Source organism: Gekko japonicus, unplaced genomic scaffold, assembly GCF_001447785.1.
Source record: "Gekko japonicus isolate JY-2015 unplaced genomic scaffold, Gekko_japonicus_V1.1 scaffold4059, whole genome shotgun sequence".
Lineage (NCBI taxonomy): Eukaryota > Metazoa > Chordata > Lepidosauria > Squamata > Gekkonidae > Gekko > Gekko japonicus.
In genome coordinates, this window is record NW_015170393.1 from 85,502 (window position 1) to 103,454 (window position 17,953).

The window sequence follows — 17,953 nt, forward strand, 5'->3', positions numbered from 1 at the left end:
TTTGTACTGGGGATAAAAAAAATGGAAGGGATGTTGACAGAGGAATGTGGGAATGATTTAAAAATGCTATCTTTTGGGGAGTGAGAAAGCCTTAAAAAATCCTTTGTGGAGGTGAATTTTCCCTCTTTGCACTGAAAGTATCAAAAATGTCCCCTTGGTGAGATTTGGGAGTCAGATATGTCTGTTTCTATGGCTGGGTACTTGGCAGAATTGGGGAAGGAAAGAAACCTTCCTGTCCTGTCATTTAGATAGGAAAGGAATTGCTGGAATTGACGTGTAGCTTATTGTTTTGGAAACCTGGGTCATTAGTTATGGTCAAATTATCTGGGAGCAGGCTCCAAGAGCTTTGAAGAAATGACCCTTGATTGAATTAATCATAGGATGGGTTTATGTGTAAAACTGGTAGACGAGAGACCCTGCATTCCTTTTTCCATTGGCATGACTCAATACCTTTTTGATATCTAGTTAATTCAGCTTCTTTGATAATTTTTATCCCCACATTCAGGTGTATATGTGTACAGAAAAGTAAGATCAAACCATAACAAAAATAGCAATCTGTAGGAGTGCGGGTCTTGGGGCATCCATTGTTTTAATTGTACTGGGTTTTTGGGGGGGAGGGAGGTACTGTTTTTACAGTTCTACTTTTGGACTATTTTTATAGTTGTTACCACTCGGGGCTTAGTACTCAGGTTAAGTCCAGCAAGAATATTCTATTCATCCCTCTGTTGAGGCTTTCTTCTCATGTTATTTCATAGCACCCTCCTTCTGACATTACTGTACCGAATGGAAATGAAGTCTTAATAAAACTAGAAAGAAAGCCATCCAAACAATGGCTGATTGTTTAATTAGAAGTTGTTCTTTTCTTTTTTTTCTTTTGTGGTTTTGGAGTGCTTTCTTTTTTTAAACTTTTATTTATCATTTTCCCCAATTAAATACAAATATTCTTCCTCTGTTGAGGCTTTCTTTTCATATTATTTCACGGCGCCCTTGTTCTGAAGTTATTGTATTAAATGGAAATGAAGTCCTAATAAAACTAGAAAGAAAGCCATCCAAACAATGGCTGATTGTTTAATTACAAGTAATTCTTGATCGCTGAAGCTTCACCAGGCAATGTGGGTTCTTTGATTCAGAGACATTTGGTAGATAAATTAATCCCTTATGCCTCTTACAAGACCCCAGCTATTCCTCCCAAAGCAGAATTTCCTTAAGAGTCTTACTTGTGCCTTCGACGCCATACATGGAGTTCCTTTGCAGATATGAAATGCCCCCCAAAGTCCTCTCCATTCATTTATGCCATATGCTACTACATCGTAGAAATCACCATTCCCTTCAGTGCCTTAGAAAAATATCCAAACCTTTCAATTCTTTACTAGCCATGTAGACAACATAGAAACAAACATTTGCAAAGAAAGAAAAAATCATGTATTTGAATGGCTTTGAGGGAATTCAGGCCACAGTGCAGGATCATTACCTATGCAATAACTGTTGCTGCTTATATGAAGTAGCAAAATTTAAATGCTGAAAACCAATTACTCATAAAATAAATATTTTTGTCTTCATTATTTGTTCTGTGAATCTCTTGTTTTTGTGTGTTGAGGAAATCAGTAAAGTTTTGGAGGCTCAGCAAAAACACTTTTATTCACATTCACAAACAAAGGAAAACAAGAGATCACAAGGATGGGGAACCAAAGTGAAAGTGTTTACAGTGCAATTCCAGGCGTTCCTCCCTGCACATAAATCCAAACCACATATATATCATTTTCCTTAGATGGTCAGAGAAAGCACTCTGCAATTGCCTACATCCTTACCTTAGTCAGTTCAAGTGACATCCTTGAAAGCGAGTTTGATGTCAATTCACTGATGAAATTGGCCCAAATGCCATTAACAAACAAGGAGTGACAGATATTAAGAAGCACAACCCTAATTATGTTTTATTCTTATCAGTTCCTCTCTCCTGTTCAGCTCAGGCCTCAACAAAATGATATAACATTTTTGGGAAAAGACACAGCCTAGTAACCCAGCACTGGACACCAAGATAGAGAAGACCTCCACAGCTACCATAGATTTCCCTTTGGTGCTCAGATAGGTTGGAACAAAAGAGACCCAAACACTGCAAAAGATCATCATGCTGAAAGTGATGAACTTGGCTTCATTGAAACTGTCGGGCAGCTTCCTGGCTAGGAAAGCCACAATCAAGCTGATGAGGGACAGAAGTCCCATGTAGCCCAGAGCAATATAAAACATGGTGACAGACCCCTCATTGCATTCTATTATGATCTCTTCATTCAGTGAGTGTGTGTCAAAAATTGGGAATGGTGGGGAGGTTCCCAACCACACCACAGAAATGCTTGCTTGAATGAGGGAAGAGGACAGGACAACTGTGTTGGTCAGTCTTTTCCCCACCCATTTCCTCATGCTGGACCCTGGTTTGGTCGCCATAAATGCTACAACCACAGTAATGGTTTTAGCCAGCACACAGGAAACAGCCACTGAGAAGATGATGCTAAAAGCAGGTTGTCGGAGGATGCAGGTGACCTTTGTTGGCTGGCCAATAAACAGCAAAGAAGAGAAGAAGCTGAGCAGGAGAGAAACGAGAAGTATGTAGGTGATATCCCGGTTGTTGGCTCTGACGATGGGGGTGTCTTTGTTTTTAATGAAAAGTCCTAACACTACAGTAGTGATAAGAACTAAAGAAACAGCTATGGAAAGCAAAGTAATTCCTAAAGGTTCTTCAAAAGATAGGAAGTTCATTGTCTTGGGAATGCATCCATTTTTCTTCTTTTTTGGATATTGATCACTTGGGCATTTGACACAATCATCCATATCTGAAATAAAGATGAAGAGGAACATTCACATTCAAATGGGCAGTTGACATGATAACTGTTATGGTTTTCTGGCCATATATATAAATTTGGACTGGCTGTTATAATTATTATTTGTACTGTTGTTACTATTGTTGTTTCCAGTTTGATTTTAGCTAGTTAGTCTTCATAGTGAGTTGCATTCAAGTCCACTAGCACTTTAGAGGCCAACAATATTTTCCAGGTACACCCTTCCAGAAGTCAAAGATCCTTTTGTGTTTTTGCTGACGCAATATGACTCCAGCTTCGAACACATTACTCATAATAGCACCCAAGGTGAGTCTTGCAACCTGAGAGTTCTCCCCTTGTATGATGGCAAGTGAGAGAAACACTTCCTCATCCCCCGTTCACTCCCTCTTGTCTTTTTTACTCAGAGGAAACCCAGAAATTCTAATTTCTCAGTGCACCTTCCTTATCACACAGACCGTTCAGCCCCTTACGCTTGCTTAGCAGATGGAGCAATGAAGGATTGAGCACTCCGTAAGAGTGTCAGTGGAGGCAAATGTGAGAAAAGCCGTTTTTGTGGACACTGTGTGAAACCCGTAGTAATGCAGAATACAGCTTTAATGCCATCACCACATTTGTTACAGGTTTTGAAGCAGCCATGAATGATTCTGAATTTGACCCTTCAGAAGCTCACTGTGGTTTGTTTGCTAGACATTTTGGAGGTATTGTCAGTTGTATCCACCTTTAAGCTTTAATCATTTAAACAGATAGAGGAATACCATTTGCTTTTCTGTATTACCACCTATGTAGTCAATAAGGAATACTGTACTTCTAGTTTATGAACAAATAAGCGTGTGCTGATGGTGTATGCCAAAATGTGACTATATTGAGTAAAACATTAGGGGATTTTTGGCTGCGGTCACACGGAACAGAAGCCACACAAGTGAGATGGAAAACAGGCGGAGTTTCTGGGCGCGATCTCACCAGCACATCTGGGAAGCATAGCACTCCCGTGGCACAACCGAGGCTTCCAGCCGAAACTGTGTGGCAAAAAACTAGTACCTCGGAGGTACTAGTTTCCGGAAACTGCGAGGCAGAGGCAGGCGTCTGATCGCGTTTCTGGTGGCATCCGGCACCCGCCCATGTCCCCTTGCAAATACGGTGGGGTTTTTTGTCCACGTCTCTGTGGATGCGCACACGCACCCAACTGAGCATGCACATTCGTCGTGTACACACAAAAACAAAACAGTTTGCCGCGGTGCACGCTTCTTCATTGCGCGCCGGCTTGTCCTGTGATCAGCACCTCTCCCTTGCCATGGAACCTCCCCGGTACCTCCACAGGACCTCCACGGGAGGTCTGATCAAGTAACTGCGCAGTAGTTTGCCCCAGGGCAAACAGCCACGCTTCTCCCCCGCAGTTTCCTGCCCGTGTGACCGGGGCCTTTAAATTTCTTTTTCTCAGAAAATTAAACAATGACAGATTCAACATTCAGTAAGAATGCCAGTGGAAGAAAAGTTTTGACAAGCAGAATCAAAGGCATGGTGGAGCTCAGTTTTCTGACTGCTCTAAGATACTGATGATAGCAGGGATAAGAAGCACTCGTGCCATAAATGAATCTTTTTCAGGTTTGTAGGAAGCCCTGGATCACACTGATTTTGAAACTTCAGAGGCTCACGGGAGCTTCTGGTACACATTTTGTAGATACGGTCACTTCTCTGCAGCAAGCCTTTATTACCAGTTTTGACAGCCACAGATCAAGATGATGGCTTCATTCATATGGGTTTAACTAGCTGGGACACGGAGCAAAGTATCCTTTAACATCTTGAAAAAAGGCTGTCCTGCAGTGAGCTAATATACCTAAATGATTTGTTTAGCGCTTGGAAATTGGCACATATGTCTTTGTGGGTAAAGTGCTTGAGAAAATGTTGGCTATAGAGCTGCGAAACTTACTGAATGTGTTGGATTACCACGATCCATTTCTAACCAGTTTCCACCTGGGGTTTTGATCAGAAACTACTTTGGCCTTCCTGAGATACAAGGTGCACTGAAGGATACATGGATGAAAGAAAAACAAAGAATTCTTTCAGTTCCATCAGCATTTGACAATCAAATAAACTGAATTAACCCTGAATGTTGATAAATTATGAGAGCAATCCTAAGCAGGTCTACTCTGAATGCTACTATGGTCTGTTCAATAAAGTTTACTCCCAGGAAAGTGTCCTTCGGATTGTGCTGTAAGTCACTTACCCTTTTGCCTTGAAATCTTCCCTTCTGGGCAAGGCACACAATCATAGCAGCAAAATTTCTCCCCTTCTTTCTTTCTCTTATGGTAGCCCGGGATGCAGTAATCATTGCACACAGAAATGGGTGCCATCTTTTGAAAACAACAACAACAACAACAACCATGAAAGGAGTTCGAGTTCAGAAATGAGGACATTATACTTTATGGTGCACAGGAGTCATTTTGAGGGGGAATGAGCCAGAACAGCATTCCAGGAGTAACAAGCCCAGGAGGAGAGAAACCAGGCATGCTCACATGCCTGCCAATTGCTTCCCCAGCCAGCCAGACATTCCCCCTTTCCCCCCTGAGCCTCTCACTTTTGCAGATAAACTTGGGGAAGTGGGGGGGTATTTATATGCCTTTCTTTCCCTTCCCCAGATGGGGAAGGGAAAGAAAGACATTTTAAACATGTCTGGGTTCCCTTCCCGATCTACTCCAGGTGCCCTTTGTCAGGGGGTGTGGCATATGCAAATGAGTTATGCAAATAAGCTCCTGCACCTCTTTTTCTATGATATGACCCCTGGTGGTGCATCAGCTGAGGTGTGAAGAAACAAGTATGCCAGTGTGCATTACTCAATTCACAAGGAAAACTATACGTGGAAGTTGCTAGTTTGATTTGTTACAGTGATGTCCCAGGACAGGAAAACAAATCCGGGATTTCTTGTAATTACGAATGCTTTGGTTCCTACCAGCAACGCAACATACACTCCTGTGTTCCTTTTATTCTACTGATTCCCAAACAATTGAGTTTTCCCCTTCCACCCAGACCCTTGCAATGGAGAAGTACAGAGTGTCCCCACCCAATCACCCTTAGAGACAAGATGCAGAGCTCCTTTGCTTCCTCCTTTGAAGAGCAGAGGTCTTTTGTTCGCTGCAAGCAGGATAGCTGGAGACCCTTTGTTCACAACTGGAACCCTTGGTCCAATTTGCTTGGAACTTGAGAGTTCTTTAGTGGAAAAGTAGCATTAGCTCCCCTGCAATATTATTGACATTTGGATCCCCATAGGGGATGATGACAATGCTGAGGTTCTTGCTCAGGTTCTCTTCCCTCGTACTTTTATAGGGTCAGAACCACTTTTTATTTCCAAGTAGGGTAGCTAGGCTTCCTTGTAGAGAGATGTACAGTAGGCAGAAGTAGCTCTGTACGAAATCAGAAAACATGGAGAGATCTGGCCCATAGAATCGCCAAGAGTCCAACACGACTCAGTGGCTAACAACAACAGCTCTGCTGCAATGTTGGTGTCATTTGGCTGATAATCAGCCACTCCATTCCCCCTTATCCTCATTTTGAGAAAAATAACAAGAACAGACAAGAACAAAGAAAGATGTCAAACACAGATTATTCAGCAGAAAAAAAAAAGCAGGAAGGCAAAAATATACATTCTCAGTCCCTAGGTATGTAGAAAAATGAAATTAACTTAAGCAGGCTTTTGAACAACAACAGCAACAACAACAAAATAATGCCAGTGGCTGGGACCATTTCCCCCCAACAGAAATCAGTGGAGAGAACTGCACCTGAGTTGTTCTTTGGGAGTTTGAAAACCCAAATCTCTTGGTGCAATTCACTTGAAACTTGATGGGGGGGGGGGTCTGTATATTAGAAGGAGGACTATGGGCTCTGTAAATTTGGTGCTATTATTATTATTACAGATAGCTGTCCGAGACCCACCAATAATTTCCCCTTTGAAAGTCTGGATACCAAAGCACCGTTACATGTAGTGGAGGATCCCCTTCAAACGCCTGACATGAAATATAAGTGATTTTTTATTGGTGCACACCCTGCTTGATGTCCGTGCTTACTACAATCACTTTTTTCTCTATTTGCAGCACTGCTTTTATCATCACTTTTATTCTTATTGGGGACACAGAAAAGAACTTGACCACTCCACACGGTGTCTCCCATCAAAGAAAAAAAAAATCAGTGACTCTTGTAAAAAGTACCACATTTTAATGAAAGTGTCATGAAAAAATATTTTTTGCTATCTTCACATTTCTGGAAAACATTCAGTTCATTTCAAAAGTTGTAAAGACTGGCAATATTTGGCAATTTTAAGACAAATGTATCTTTAGGGCTCGAATGCAGGCTTTGGTCTTTCTTTACAACTGAGTCTGATCAAACAGAACATTGACGCAGGTGGAATAAGATTAATAGTGATGATAATGATAAGGACAAAATAACAACAATAATAATTCGGTGAGCGAAGTATCTGAGGAGAGTAGTAGCACCTGAGAAAAGTGAAATAGATACCTGATTAAAAATGCTTTGCCACACTATCATATTCTCATGGATGATGAGTTCTTCTCCTTCAGGAGCATTGGGATTTACCATTCCAATTTTCACCCTGCGGAATGATGTGTTTGGGAAAGTGACCACGTTCATTATATCAAATCCACCTTCCATTTCCCATTTGTCATTAAAAGACAATCTTTCTCCAGCCGAGTTGTTGAATGTAATGGCTTGTAGAAAGGCATGAACCTAATTTTGAGGGGAAACAAAGCAGCACACTAGAGCCTGAATGTTGAGATATACCAGTCTTACATTTTCATGGCCTATCAGATAGACTCACCTTGTTAGTAGCATTTTTGTGTGTGTGTGTGTGTGAATAGGTTTGATTCTGAACAGTCTCTGTTTTCCATGCTTCAATTATCACATGAAATAGCACAGAATGTTGTCACAGAAACATGTGTATATCTTGGGGCCAGCAGGGGAAAGTACAATATTGTCTCATCTTATCCTAACATAGTCATGGCAAAAGGGACAACATTACCTGCCATGGCCAGAGGTCTTGAAATCCTCTTATTTTACCATTGATCATTGCCCTGTGATTGGATCTGGATGAACACAGGACATGAATAGCATGTGCGATGGCAAAGACTGCATTGTAGATGCTTTAGCTGTGACCAGTCATGCTCATTTCAAAAAGGGTACTAGAAAGGCTCTCCAGTCTCTCCTCTCCAGTACATATTTCACCGATGTCTCCTGGCTCCTGGGGATTTGGATAGAAACAGTCAAATGCTTGCTCCCAGAAGTCCTTGAGAAAACCGTTCCCTTGTTCCTTATATGGCTTTAAGCCTCTAAGGAAGTTCTGGAATCCAGGAAGCTCATTTGAGTGAATTGTGAAAAAGATGGTCCCATGGAAGAACTGGAAATCCCAAGCCCTGTGAAGGCCAGATACTGCAAAATCAGCCTGTGGCGTCATAATCCAAACTTTTCCCAATGGGTGATTTTCTGTATGAGTGGGATATCCTGGAAATATAATAGTGTAAAACATTAGGAGAACCTCAGATTGTCCATAGAAGATAAATATCTTGGCTTTGCTGTCTTTAAAAGGAAAATATATTTCTAAAAATAAATCAGTGAGATAATCCAAGTCGTTCCAGCTGTAGTGGCTAGGAATTGTCCGTATCAAAGCCAAACAGATTTTATTTTTGGAAAGCAGTGGCTCCATGACCTTCAAGAACTGTTCTCCAGTGTCGTCATCCACAGCAAAAAGCCCAACCCATGTCCACTGGAAATGCAGGAGTAAGCGGATGATCCCCACATTCTGTTGGGCTTCATTTGGGGCCGCACGGTAAAAGGACAGGGATTGTTTGGCAACTGTCTTCTCTGCAGCAAATGACCCAAAAGTCACCTTAAAATAAGTGTAGCCATACATTAGATATGTGTTAGTACTCAGCTCAGATTGGATGGGTATGGGACAATACTGGGTGGGGGGAGAGATCTGCAGAAATCATTTCATACTATCTCATGAACACCGAGTTAGACTCCTGCTTTATCATGGAAAGGATTGTATACTCTGAGTAGCAGCAATCCTCAAGATATTCTGGTTGAGGTCTTTCACAGTACCTGCTACTTGACCTCTCCAGCAGCAGATGCCTAGGATTTATCCTGACACTTTCTTAGAAAAGCAGATGCTCTACAGCTTAACTCCATCCCCTTTTCACTCTCTTCTCACACTTATTTTCCTGACTTCTGTGAACCAACTTTCTTTGGATTGTTTCCTTTCAGAAATCAGCAGTTCCCTTTCAGTTCCTTAACCTCAGCAAAAGTTACAGAAAGAAAGTGATTGGTGAAATCCCTTCTTCGGATCACAGACCTAACCTGTGGAATCTTGTAGAGACTTAGCATGTCTGACATGTGGAAAGAGATATCAGAACTCAGTCCCCCAATGACAGCCATTAGTTTTTTGTGGCCATCACATTCATAGTTTGGAACATATTGATGTGATTTATAGAGCAGATCAAAGGTGGTACGATAGGTCATCCTCATAGCATAGTAGCTGTCATAGATGTGGAACCCAAGAGTGACATTCGGCAAGATTCTGGGATTTTTGTTGATCTCATTTACTGCGAACGCCAACACCAGGATGTGCTGGTGGAACTTGGTGAACATACTGTAAACATAGAAATGGAGAGTTGGAAACAGTAATACTGTCAGATTGTTTTGTTTCCCCAGAGACTTGACTTTTTATCATGTTTTGGAACAGTAATTCTGAAGCAGTTTGAACATCTGTTTGCATGTGTGTAGTACTATGCACATTTTTGAACATTAAAAAATCATGCAGCACACAGCCTGATATCTGAACAATGGCACTTGCTAAGTTATGCTTTCAACTCACTCTTATATGTCTACTCTATCATAGGGCAAAACGACAGAATAAATGAAAACACCCTACAAGGTAGTGCAGAAAGTAGGGGTGAGAAAGATTTACTAAGGAAGTGATCCAAATCAGGGTGTTACAAGCTCGGACATGCCTATAAAGGTGTGGAGGGTGTGTTATTGCTTTCTGGTGCCCTCCAGGACAGGAAGAATTCTTCTTTGTGGATGAAAATAGGTCAGGTGTGCTGCAGAAAAATCAGGTGAGAAAGAGGACCACTGGAGTGGGACAAGAGTCCACTTCTGTTTACTTTGAGCACCATTTCCTTATATAAACCTACGTTAAGATGTAGAGTAAGGCCATGTTCATAAGCAAGACATTATAATTACTTACTATGGCTCCCTATACAACTCCTCAGATGGATGTCGACTGAATTTTATTTCATGCAGATGGTAAAATATCTGAGAAACAATTTCACCAATGAGGAGATCTCCTGACTGGTACCACTCATGGGGAACTGGGAGGGGATCTTTCATGCGACACTTGGAGGCATCCCCTTTGCATGAGACTGAAGGTAGAAGCAGCAGCATCATCACTAGTTCCAACATCCTGCTATCAATGCATATCTTTCATGTGCCTGATTACACTCATGTCCAGCTTTGAGACTACCTCAGTTTGCAGCTTAATCTTCAAGAACTCTTTCTGAAACAAAATTGATTTTCTAGGGGAGGGGGAATTCAGCAACAGACATGCATGCCTGATCCAAGCAAAAAACTATCTGAGAGCACATCTAGTTAGAAAGGCAACATGGGAGTAATCAAATTGATGTTCAAAGAGTTCCACTTCCCAGCCGTCAATGGCTCGATGATTTTATAGCCATTTACTTGCTGATTACTTTCTAGAACTTTCTGAAAGACCAAGGGAGGTTTGGAGTGGATATCAAATTACAGTGATTTGGACAATTCCAGGGGGAAATAATGACACCTGCCAACAATAGCTCTGGAAAGTTTGGTTGCAAACAGTTTAGTTTCTTTTTTCTCCCCGTGGACTCTGAGCACAACTTTTACTAGGGTTGCCAGGTCCGACTTGGGAAATATCTGAGGACTTTGGGGGTGAAGCCAGGAGACTTTGGGGGTGGAGCCAGGAGACTTTGGGAGTCAAGCCAGGAGAAACGATGTGTCATCATGTTGTGATGTCACATCCTGTGATGTCACTTCCCAAGCTCCACCCCTTCTGATGTCACTTCCAGCACACTGCACACAAGCCCCATGTCTTCCTGTGATGTCACTTTCTGGGCATGCTCAGGGTGCAGTAATCAGCAGCTCCCTTTTGCTTGTAGAAAACAGGGTATTTATGCTTTTATATTCGAGAAATATACCAAAGGAGTAAATGATACTTTACAGCAACAAAAAAGACCATAAATTTCCCATGGCTTCAAGATGTTCAAAACTGTTACATCTCTAACAAGATGCCAACTATTTCCCCCTATACAATCAGGCAACATGCTCACATGACCTAAACTTCAGCAGTGTTGTCTCTGGCTCATTCATTCATTTTCCAAAGTAATTTATCCCTTAATGGATCAACATAATCTTGTTCTGCCATCTACCTTGGACAGAAAAGAATAAATGGATGCAAATCTGACATTAGAAATCATGATACTCAGAAATCAGTGGGGGGACATTTCAATCTTCCTTGACAAAGCACTGCTACTATGAAAACTGCAATCTTTCAATAAAATAACTTCAAAGGGAGACTCCAGTGTGAAACTCTTGAAGCAGAATTCATTAAGAAGTTTCATATTCTGGCCAGAGTCAGCCAACAAATGAGAGTGGAACAGATAGGAGGGAAGGAAAGAACTGCAGGGTTATGAAAAGAGAGTGCAATTGAGCAGAGTGGATAATCCTGGCCTTAACAGGAGATCAGAGACATGGTGCTCAAGACTCTTGGAATAATGAGGCGATGAAGCAGGATAGATGGAAAATGTAGAGCATGAATTTAGAAAGGACACAGTCTGTCTACACATGCTGAATACTATGCTTTCAATCCATTTGCAATGCATTTTAGCAATAATTTGAAGAAGAAAAAGGAGGAGGAGGAGATGGAGAAGGAGGAGAAGGAGGAGAAGGAGAGATTGGATTTATACCCCGCCCCTCACTCCAAGTCTCAGAGTGGCTTACAAACTCCTTTCCCTCCCCCTCCCCACAACAGACACCCTTTGAGGTAGGTGGGGCAGAGAGAGCTCTGACAGAAACTGCTCGTATCAAGAACACCTCTGATAGAACTATGGCTTACCCAAGGTCATCCAGCAGCTGCAAGTTGAGGAGTGGGGAATCAAACCTGGTTCTCCCAGATTAGAGCCCATGCTCCTAACCACTACACCAAACTGGCTCTCAAGAGGATTTTTCCATTTCAGTAAAATCCAGTTGTGAAGTGCATTGTTCAGTATGTGTGAAAGCAACATATGCCTCAAAGCATTCAGCTGCTTGAAGAGAAATAGCCAGTAGAGGAAGAACATATCAGGAGATTTGCCCAAATATGAATCAAATATGGAGATAAGCTTAAGGCAGAAACCATAAAGTCCAAAGAGGAGAAAAAAGAGGAGACAAAACTCAAGGAAAACCCACTGATATGAGTAGCAAAGAACATGGTGTGTATGTGTTTAGAGGACAATGCTGTAAAAAAAATCCAGGATGTGAATTATCATTACAATGGAACAATATTCTAAATTGTGCAGATCCAATTGGAGCAGAGAAGTTACACAGAGATGAGTTCTCAGGGAAAGTAAAAAAAAACTGCTGGTGGTGCGGAGGAAGGGCTGCAGCGCAGCAACACGGTTAGAACCGGGAATCGCTTCTGGATACCACTGGCTCTTCGATTGTTTTAGAGGAGTTTTCAGGGGATCCCGAGCTCTACTGGACCTCCTGGAGGGAGGCCTGATGCAAGGGACTTGCTTCGGGCCCCCTGCTTCAGGCAACAAGTGGGTGGATGCCCTTGATCGTCCCAGAAGCATGCAATGAAGCAGAGCAATTATGGCAGCCATAACTGCACCAGCTGTGAATGCCCCGAAAACAAGAGAGTTATATTGAGCCTCATCCATAATATCGATGAAGAAACACACCATAAGTACCTGTAAAAGCAACATCAAAGAAACTGATGACCTCCTAGTTAAGTCCTGTTAAAGTTTTCAAACTTGAAACTCTCCACTTCCTTTCTTCGCGGAGCGGCAGGGACGATTTATGTAAACAAAGTGTTAGCCTAACTGCCTTATCTACGGCAGAGGCCAGATAAATAAATGTTTGGTGGTCTTTTAGCCCGTGTATACAAATTGCCCCCTTGAGGAACTTCCCAGTTATAGACAGAGACGAGGCTTGTATCTTAAAATCAAGTGGCTCTTTTTACTGAATGACGTTTGGTTCACATACATACAAAAATCAGAATCTCACACTCAATCACACAGACAAAGTTCCTTTTAGAATTACAGAAATGACTATGAGTTTCTTAGTTACTTAGCAGTAGGGAGGTGGCTGAAATGATTTATGCTCACCTGTCTAGAAGTCCAGTCTGTTGCATTGATGATTGGAAGGGAAGGATCCCTGGGGGTCTGGTGCCCTTTCCACATCTCCAAAACATGTTGGCTGATGTGGCTGAATGTCTCTAATTGCACATTTTAGAGAGATTCAGTAGGTTACTTATTGCTTTCTTGAGTGCAACTCAAGGTCCTTGGGGTTAGTTTTAAAGCCAGTCTTTCATGACCAGAGATATGCATTCCTGAAGGATAGCTTTTCTTGAGATGAGCCCCTGCAGCAGCTTCGCTCAGGACCAGAATGCATGAATCTGACCCTTGTAAGGGTCCACTGCTCTGTTGTATGCTTGTGGGGGTTTCCTATGGATGCTTCAATGTTACAGAATGGTTTTCCAGGGAAAATTAGAAGATCTGCATGTCCACTTGTACCTTTGGAGCCCTTGAAAAAAATTTCTTAGAGTGGTCTTTGCTCCACAAGTTACTTGCATCATGGTTACTTTGGAAGACAACAATCTTTGGTGAAGGTTAGCTTTAAAGCTTGTTTCTTTGGACGTTTTGAAGTTATAGTTACAATTCATTTGGAGATGCTTTTTTGCGGTAGTCCCTCACTTCACATACCAGTTATCTGGGATGAATGATCTCTTCGTCCCTCTGTACTGCCTTGTTTCTCATGGTTCTTTGTGCTAGGCTGACTTTATTTAAATGAAAAGGAGAACTAAGAAAAGAAAGAAAGAAAGAAGGAAGGAAGGAAGGAAGGAAGGAAGGAAGGAAGGAAACCCATACAATGACTGACCATTTAATAAGTCATTCTTCATAGCCGAACCTTCATTGGACCGGCACTTGCATTGATTTTAATGGGAATGTTTGGAAGGGGAAATGAATTCCTCATACCTTTCAGAAGACACCAACTATACTTCCTGATAAAGAATTTCCTTTGGAGCTTTACCGGTTCTCCATACATCACATGGTCCATGGTGGCTCAGAGGTTAAAGCACTGAGCTGCAGACCAGGAGGTCTGTAGTGCAGCAGTTCAAGACCCTAGTGCCGCATGATGGAGTGAGCTCCCATCTCTGGCCCCAGCTCCTGTAAACCTAGAAAGAAATTGAAAGTAGAAAAATAGGTACCGCTTTGGTGGGACGGTAACAGCCTTCTGTGCACCTTGGTATTTGGTCATGCCGGCCACATGGGGGGCAAATGGCTGAAGACTGTGGTGGCCCTATACCCCTAAGCCTTCTTGAATGTGATGGATTACCAAGATCCTGTTGTAAACAATATCTGGTCTGGTTTTGGATCTGATACAATTGGGGCTTAACTGATATGAGATCTTTATTAAGAGAGAGATGGGGGAGGGAAGCTGAATGTTGCCCCTTCTAATCCATCAACATTTGACAATTGGATGACATCACCTACCATTTTGGCTTGAAATCTTCCCTTCTGGGCAAGGCACACAATTGTAACAGCAACATTTCTCCCCTTCTTTCTTTCTCTTATGATAGCTGGGGATGCAATAATCATTGCACACAGAAAGGGGCACCACCTATTGAAAACCATGAAAAGAGTTTTGGATGGGAGACATTAGCTATTATTGTGCATCAGCGGATGTATTAGGCAACTAGTGAACAAGAATGACCCTTGTGCTTTCTGCAATCTGTTTATCCTTCCTCAAATACAGCACATATTTTTATCATCATTATGATTGTTGTTGTTGTTCTTACTAATATTATTTTGAAGAAATGCATTTTTTTCTTTGGATGTTTGAAATGAGAATAATCTTCACTCTCAGTTTTAAAAGTCCCCCCCCCCTTTGGACAGAGAACAGGCAGGAAGGGAGGAAGTCAGTTCAGTTGCTTTTCAGATGTACATCAGTTCACCTTTATAGAAATGCTAATAGGTCTACAATGGGATTGTCAAGCTCTCCCCCCTTCAGTCAAGGAACAGAGACTTGGAGGTGTGAAATATTAGAGAGACTTCAGAAAGAAATTCCTGGAAAATACCCAGGAAAAAATTCTCTGACCCGGCCTGACCTGGTCAGTGAGTGGAGGAAAGAGAGATGATAAAACTCAGGGGAGCAAGGAGGAAGGGCTCTTTTCATGCTGAGTCCATCAGAGCAGACAGAAATCTTAACTGAGGTCTGGAGGAGGTGGTCATTAACCATGCGCTGGCCTGGAGAGCTGAAGAAAGCTTCAAAGTAGTGGGAATTCTATAGAGATCTATAACATCCTTAGCAAAGGCACCTGTGCGATATTTTAACATCTGATAGGGCATGTATAGAGAGATGGACAGAAGAATTGCATTTCAGCCACTTCTTCTGAATGCCTTTTCTCAATCTGGTGCTGTGCAAATAGTAGGCATGCGAACATTTCCTCTTTAATAAATATGTTATAACTTTGCATGTTGGTAGAGGTTCTCTGTATCTCATAGATCTCCACCATCTTGGACACACTATTTTAAAAGGAGAAACAAGCAAAATGTCACACTGTTGATATTTGTTTCTCATTTGAAGAAGGTTGACTATCTACATTGTCTCTATTCCCTGGGGTCCTGATCATCACGAGAAATTAGAATGGACAAAATGTAGTGATCAAATCATAGTTTGAAGCAGTTGTGAAACATTGAACATTGTCTCATCTTACACTAAGACCGTCTTCATAGCAACAGAGACAATTCCTTGGGTCGACATTGCCTGCCAAGGCTGGAGATCTTGAAGGTTTTTTTGTGTGTTTTTGACCATCATCCATTGCCCTGTGACTGGATCTGGATGAGTACATTTTATTTTATTTATTTTTATTTTATTAGTAAATTGATACCCCGCCCTCCCCGAATGGTTTCAGGGTGGCTAACAAATGAAGCACATATGCCAAGATTAAACAGGTAAAAACAGGATAAAACAAGCAATAAAACAATCCTTCATATACATGAAGCGGTGGCGCAGGCAGTAAAACGCCTGCTGTAACATCAGTGAACAGCCCTTAAGGCTGTTCGAGACCCTCCGTGGCTGGGGTGAGCTCCCGGTCCGTGTCCCAGCTCCCGCCCACCCAGCGGTTCGAAAGCGCAAGCGAGTAGATGAATGGGTACCTGCCCCTAGGTGGCAGGGGGCACCCTCCTTCTGGCGGGGGGCAGGCAGCAGGAGCAGCGGCGGCGAAGTGATTGGCGAGCGGAAGCATGGTGGATGTGCAACGGTGAGTGGCAGAGTTCCGGGCAGAGACTGGCGAGTGGAGGAGCGGTGATGCAGCGACGCGGTGGAGCCAACTAAAGGACATAAGCCGAAGCTGCGATCAGCGCATGGTCGCACACCTCCGGGGGAGACGCTGCGCCGAGAAAAGACCTGTAGCAAGACCCATCCACCGAAAAATAACGACTCCTGACGCCCGCTGGAAAAGAACCGAATACCAACAGAGCCCTGCTGCCTGGGTGCTGGTAGGCAATCACTTCCCTATGTAAAAATGTGGCCCTAGATAGGCAATTAACTTGTGAATGTGAATGTAAACCGCTCAGAGACCCTTCGGGGTTCGAGCAGTATAGAAACGGAAAGTAATAAATAAATAATAATAAATATGAAGTGAATAGCATGTACGATGGCATAGGCTGCATCATAGAGACTATAGCTGTGGCCAGTCATGCTCATTTCGAACAGCGGCCTAGGAAGACTCTCCAGCCTCTCCTCCCCAGTACAGCTTTGACTAGTGACTATTCCACTTAATAATTCTGTGTCTTCCTCTCCCTTCAGTTCTCTGAGACTTACTATGATGCTGTATAAAGTTTGAGTCCAGGGGCAGCTTTAAGACAATTTTTTTTTAATTCAAGGTATAAGCTCCCATGTGCTCGCACATTTTCTTAGATACATTGAAATGGAAGTCAACACATACAGGCAGCGGGTGAACCACTAACTAGCATACAACATAAAGAAGATGTTTTAACTGATGCAAAGACCAAACAGGAATATTTGTGTTTGGCCGTTACATCAGTTAAAACATCTTCTTAAAGTTTTCCTGTCCATCAAAGGGACTAATTCACTCACAGGTGTGTTGCGGACTGCAGTTTTATTCACTGAAGATATTCTCTCATGTTACAGTTTCTAAAAGCAAATTGCAGAATCCATACTGGGGGGTGGGGGATCTCTGAACAGATTCATATATATCAAGGTGTTTTTTAAAAAAAAAAGCTTGATAGGATAAATGCAGCATGCAAAAGAAATTATCCCAGTCCAAATGACCCCCCCAAACACTTTCATATCCCAGAGGCTCAACTAACTGTTGCTACTCCAGTATTATGGTGTGACCTTCCAGAAGAAGTTAGAAGATCTGTCTCTTATTTCTTATGTTTTGAGGAAGTCAGGAAAGTCTTGGAGGATCAGCAAAAACACTTTTATTCACACTCACATACAAAGGAAAACAAGCAATCACAAGGAGGGAATGAATTTATCGTGCAATTCCGGATATTCCTCTCTATGCATAAATCTAAGCCATTTATATAGCATTTTCCTTAGATGTACAGAGAAAGCACTCTGCACTTGTCTACAGACCTATCTTAGACAATTCAAGCCACATCATTGAAAACAAGTGTGAGGAAGGTCTTCCTTTTTTCAGAGTTAGCATTTATGTTTATAAGTAAAAGCAAAACAAGCAATCTATACAGGCAGTTGGTCACATATTGGAATGTTCCACTTCATCTTTCTGTCTCTTTCCTTACTTTCTATTACCCTATGTGCCTTGAATATTCCGATTAACTGATGAAATTGGC

General features: G+C 42.1%; 1 protein-coding gene across 1 annotated transcript in view; it reads right to left on the minus strand.

Moving 5' to 3' along the window:
• Nucleotides 1–1,920: 1,920 nt before the first annotated feature.
• Nucleotides 1,921–17,953, minus strand: part of LOC107116378 (vomeronasal type-2 receptor 26-like) — a gene marked incomplete at its 5' end in the record, with an annotated part of 18,455 nt that continues 2,422 nt past the window's right edge. Inside the window, 4 exons of the mRNA XM_015418275.1 lie at nt 1,921–2,825; nt 5,056–5,182; nt 7,338–7,565; nt 9,192–9,483. Of these exons, the coding sequence (XP_015273761.1) occupies nt 1,921–2,825; nt 5,056–5,182; nt 7,338–7,565; nt 9,192–9,483 (1,552 nt within the window). The remainder of the gene's footprint in view (nt 2,826–5,055; nt 5,183–7,337; nt 7,566–9,191; nt 9,484–17,953) is intronic.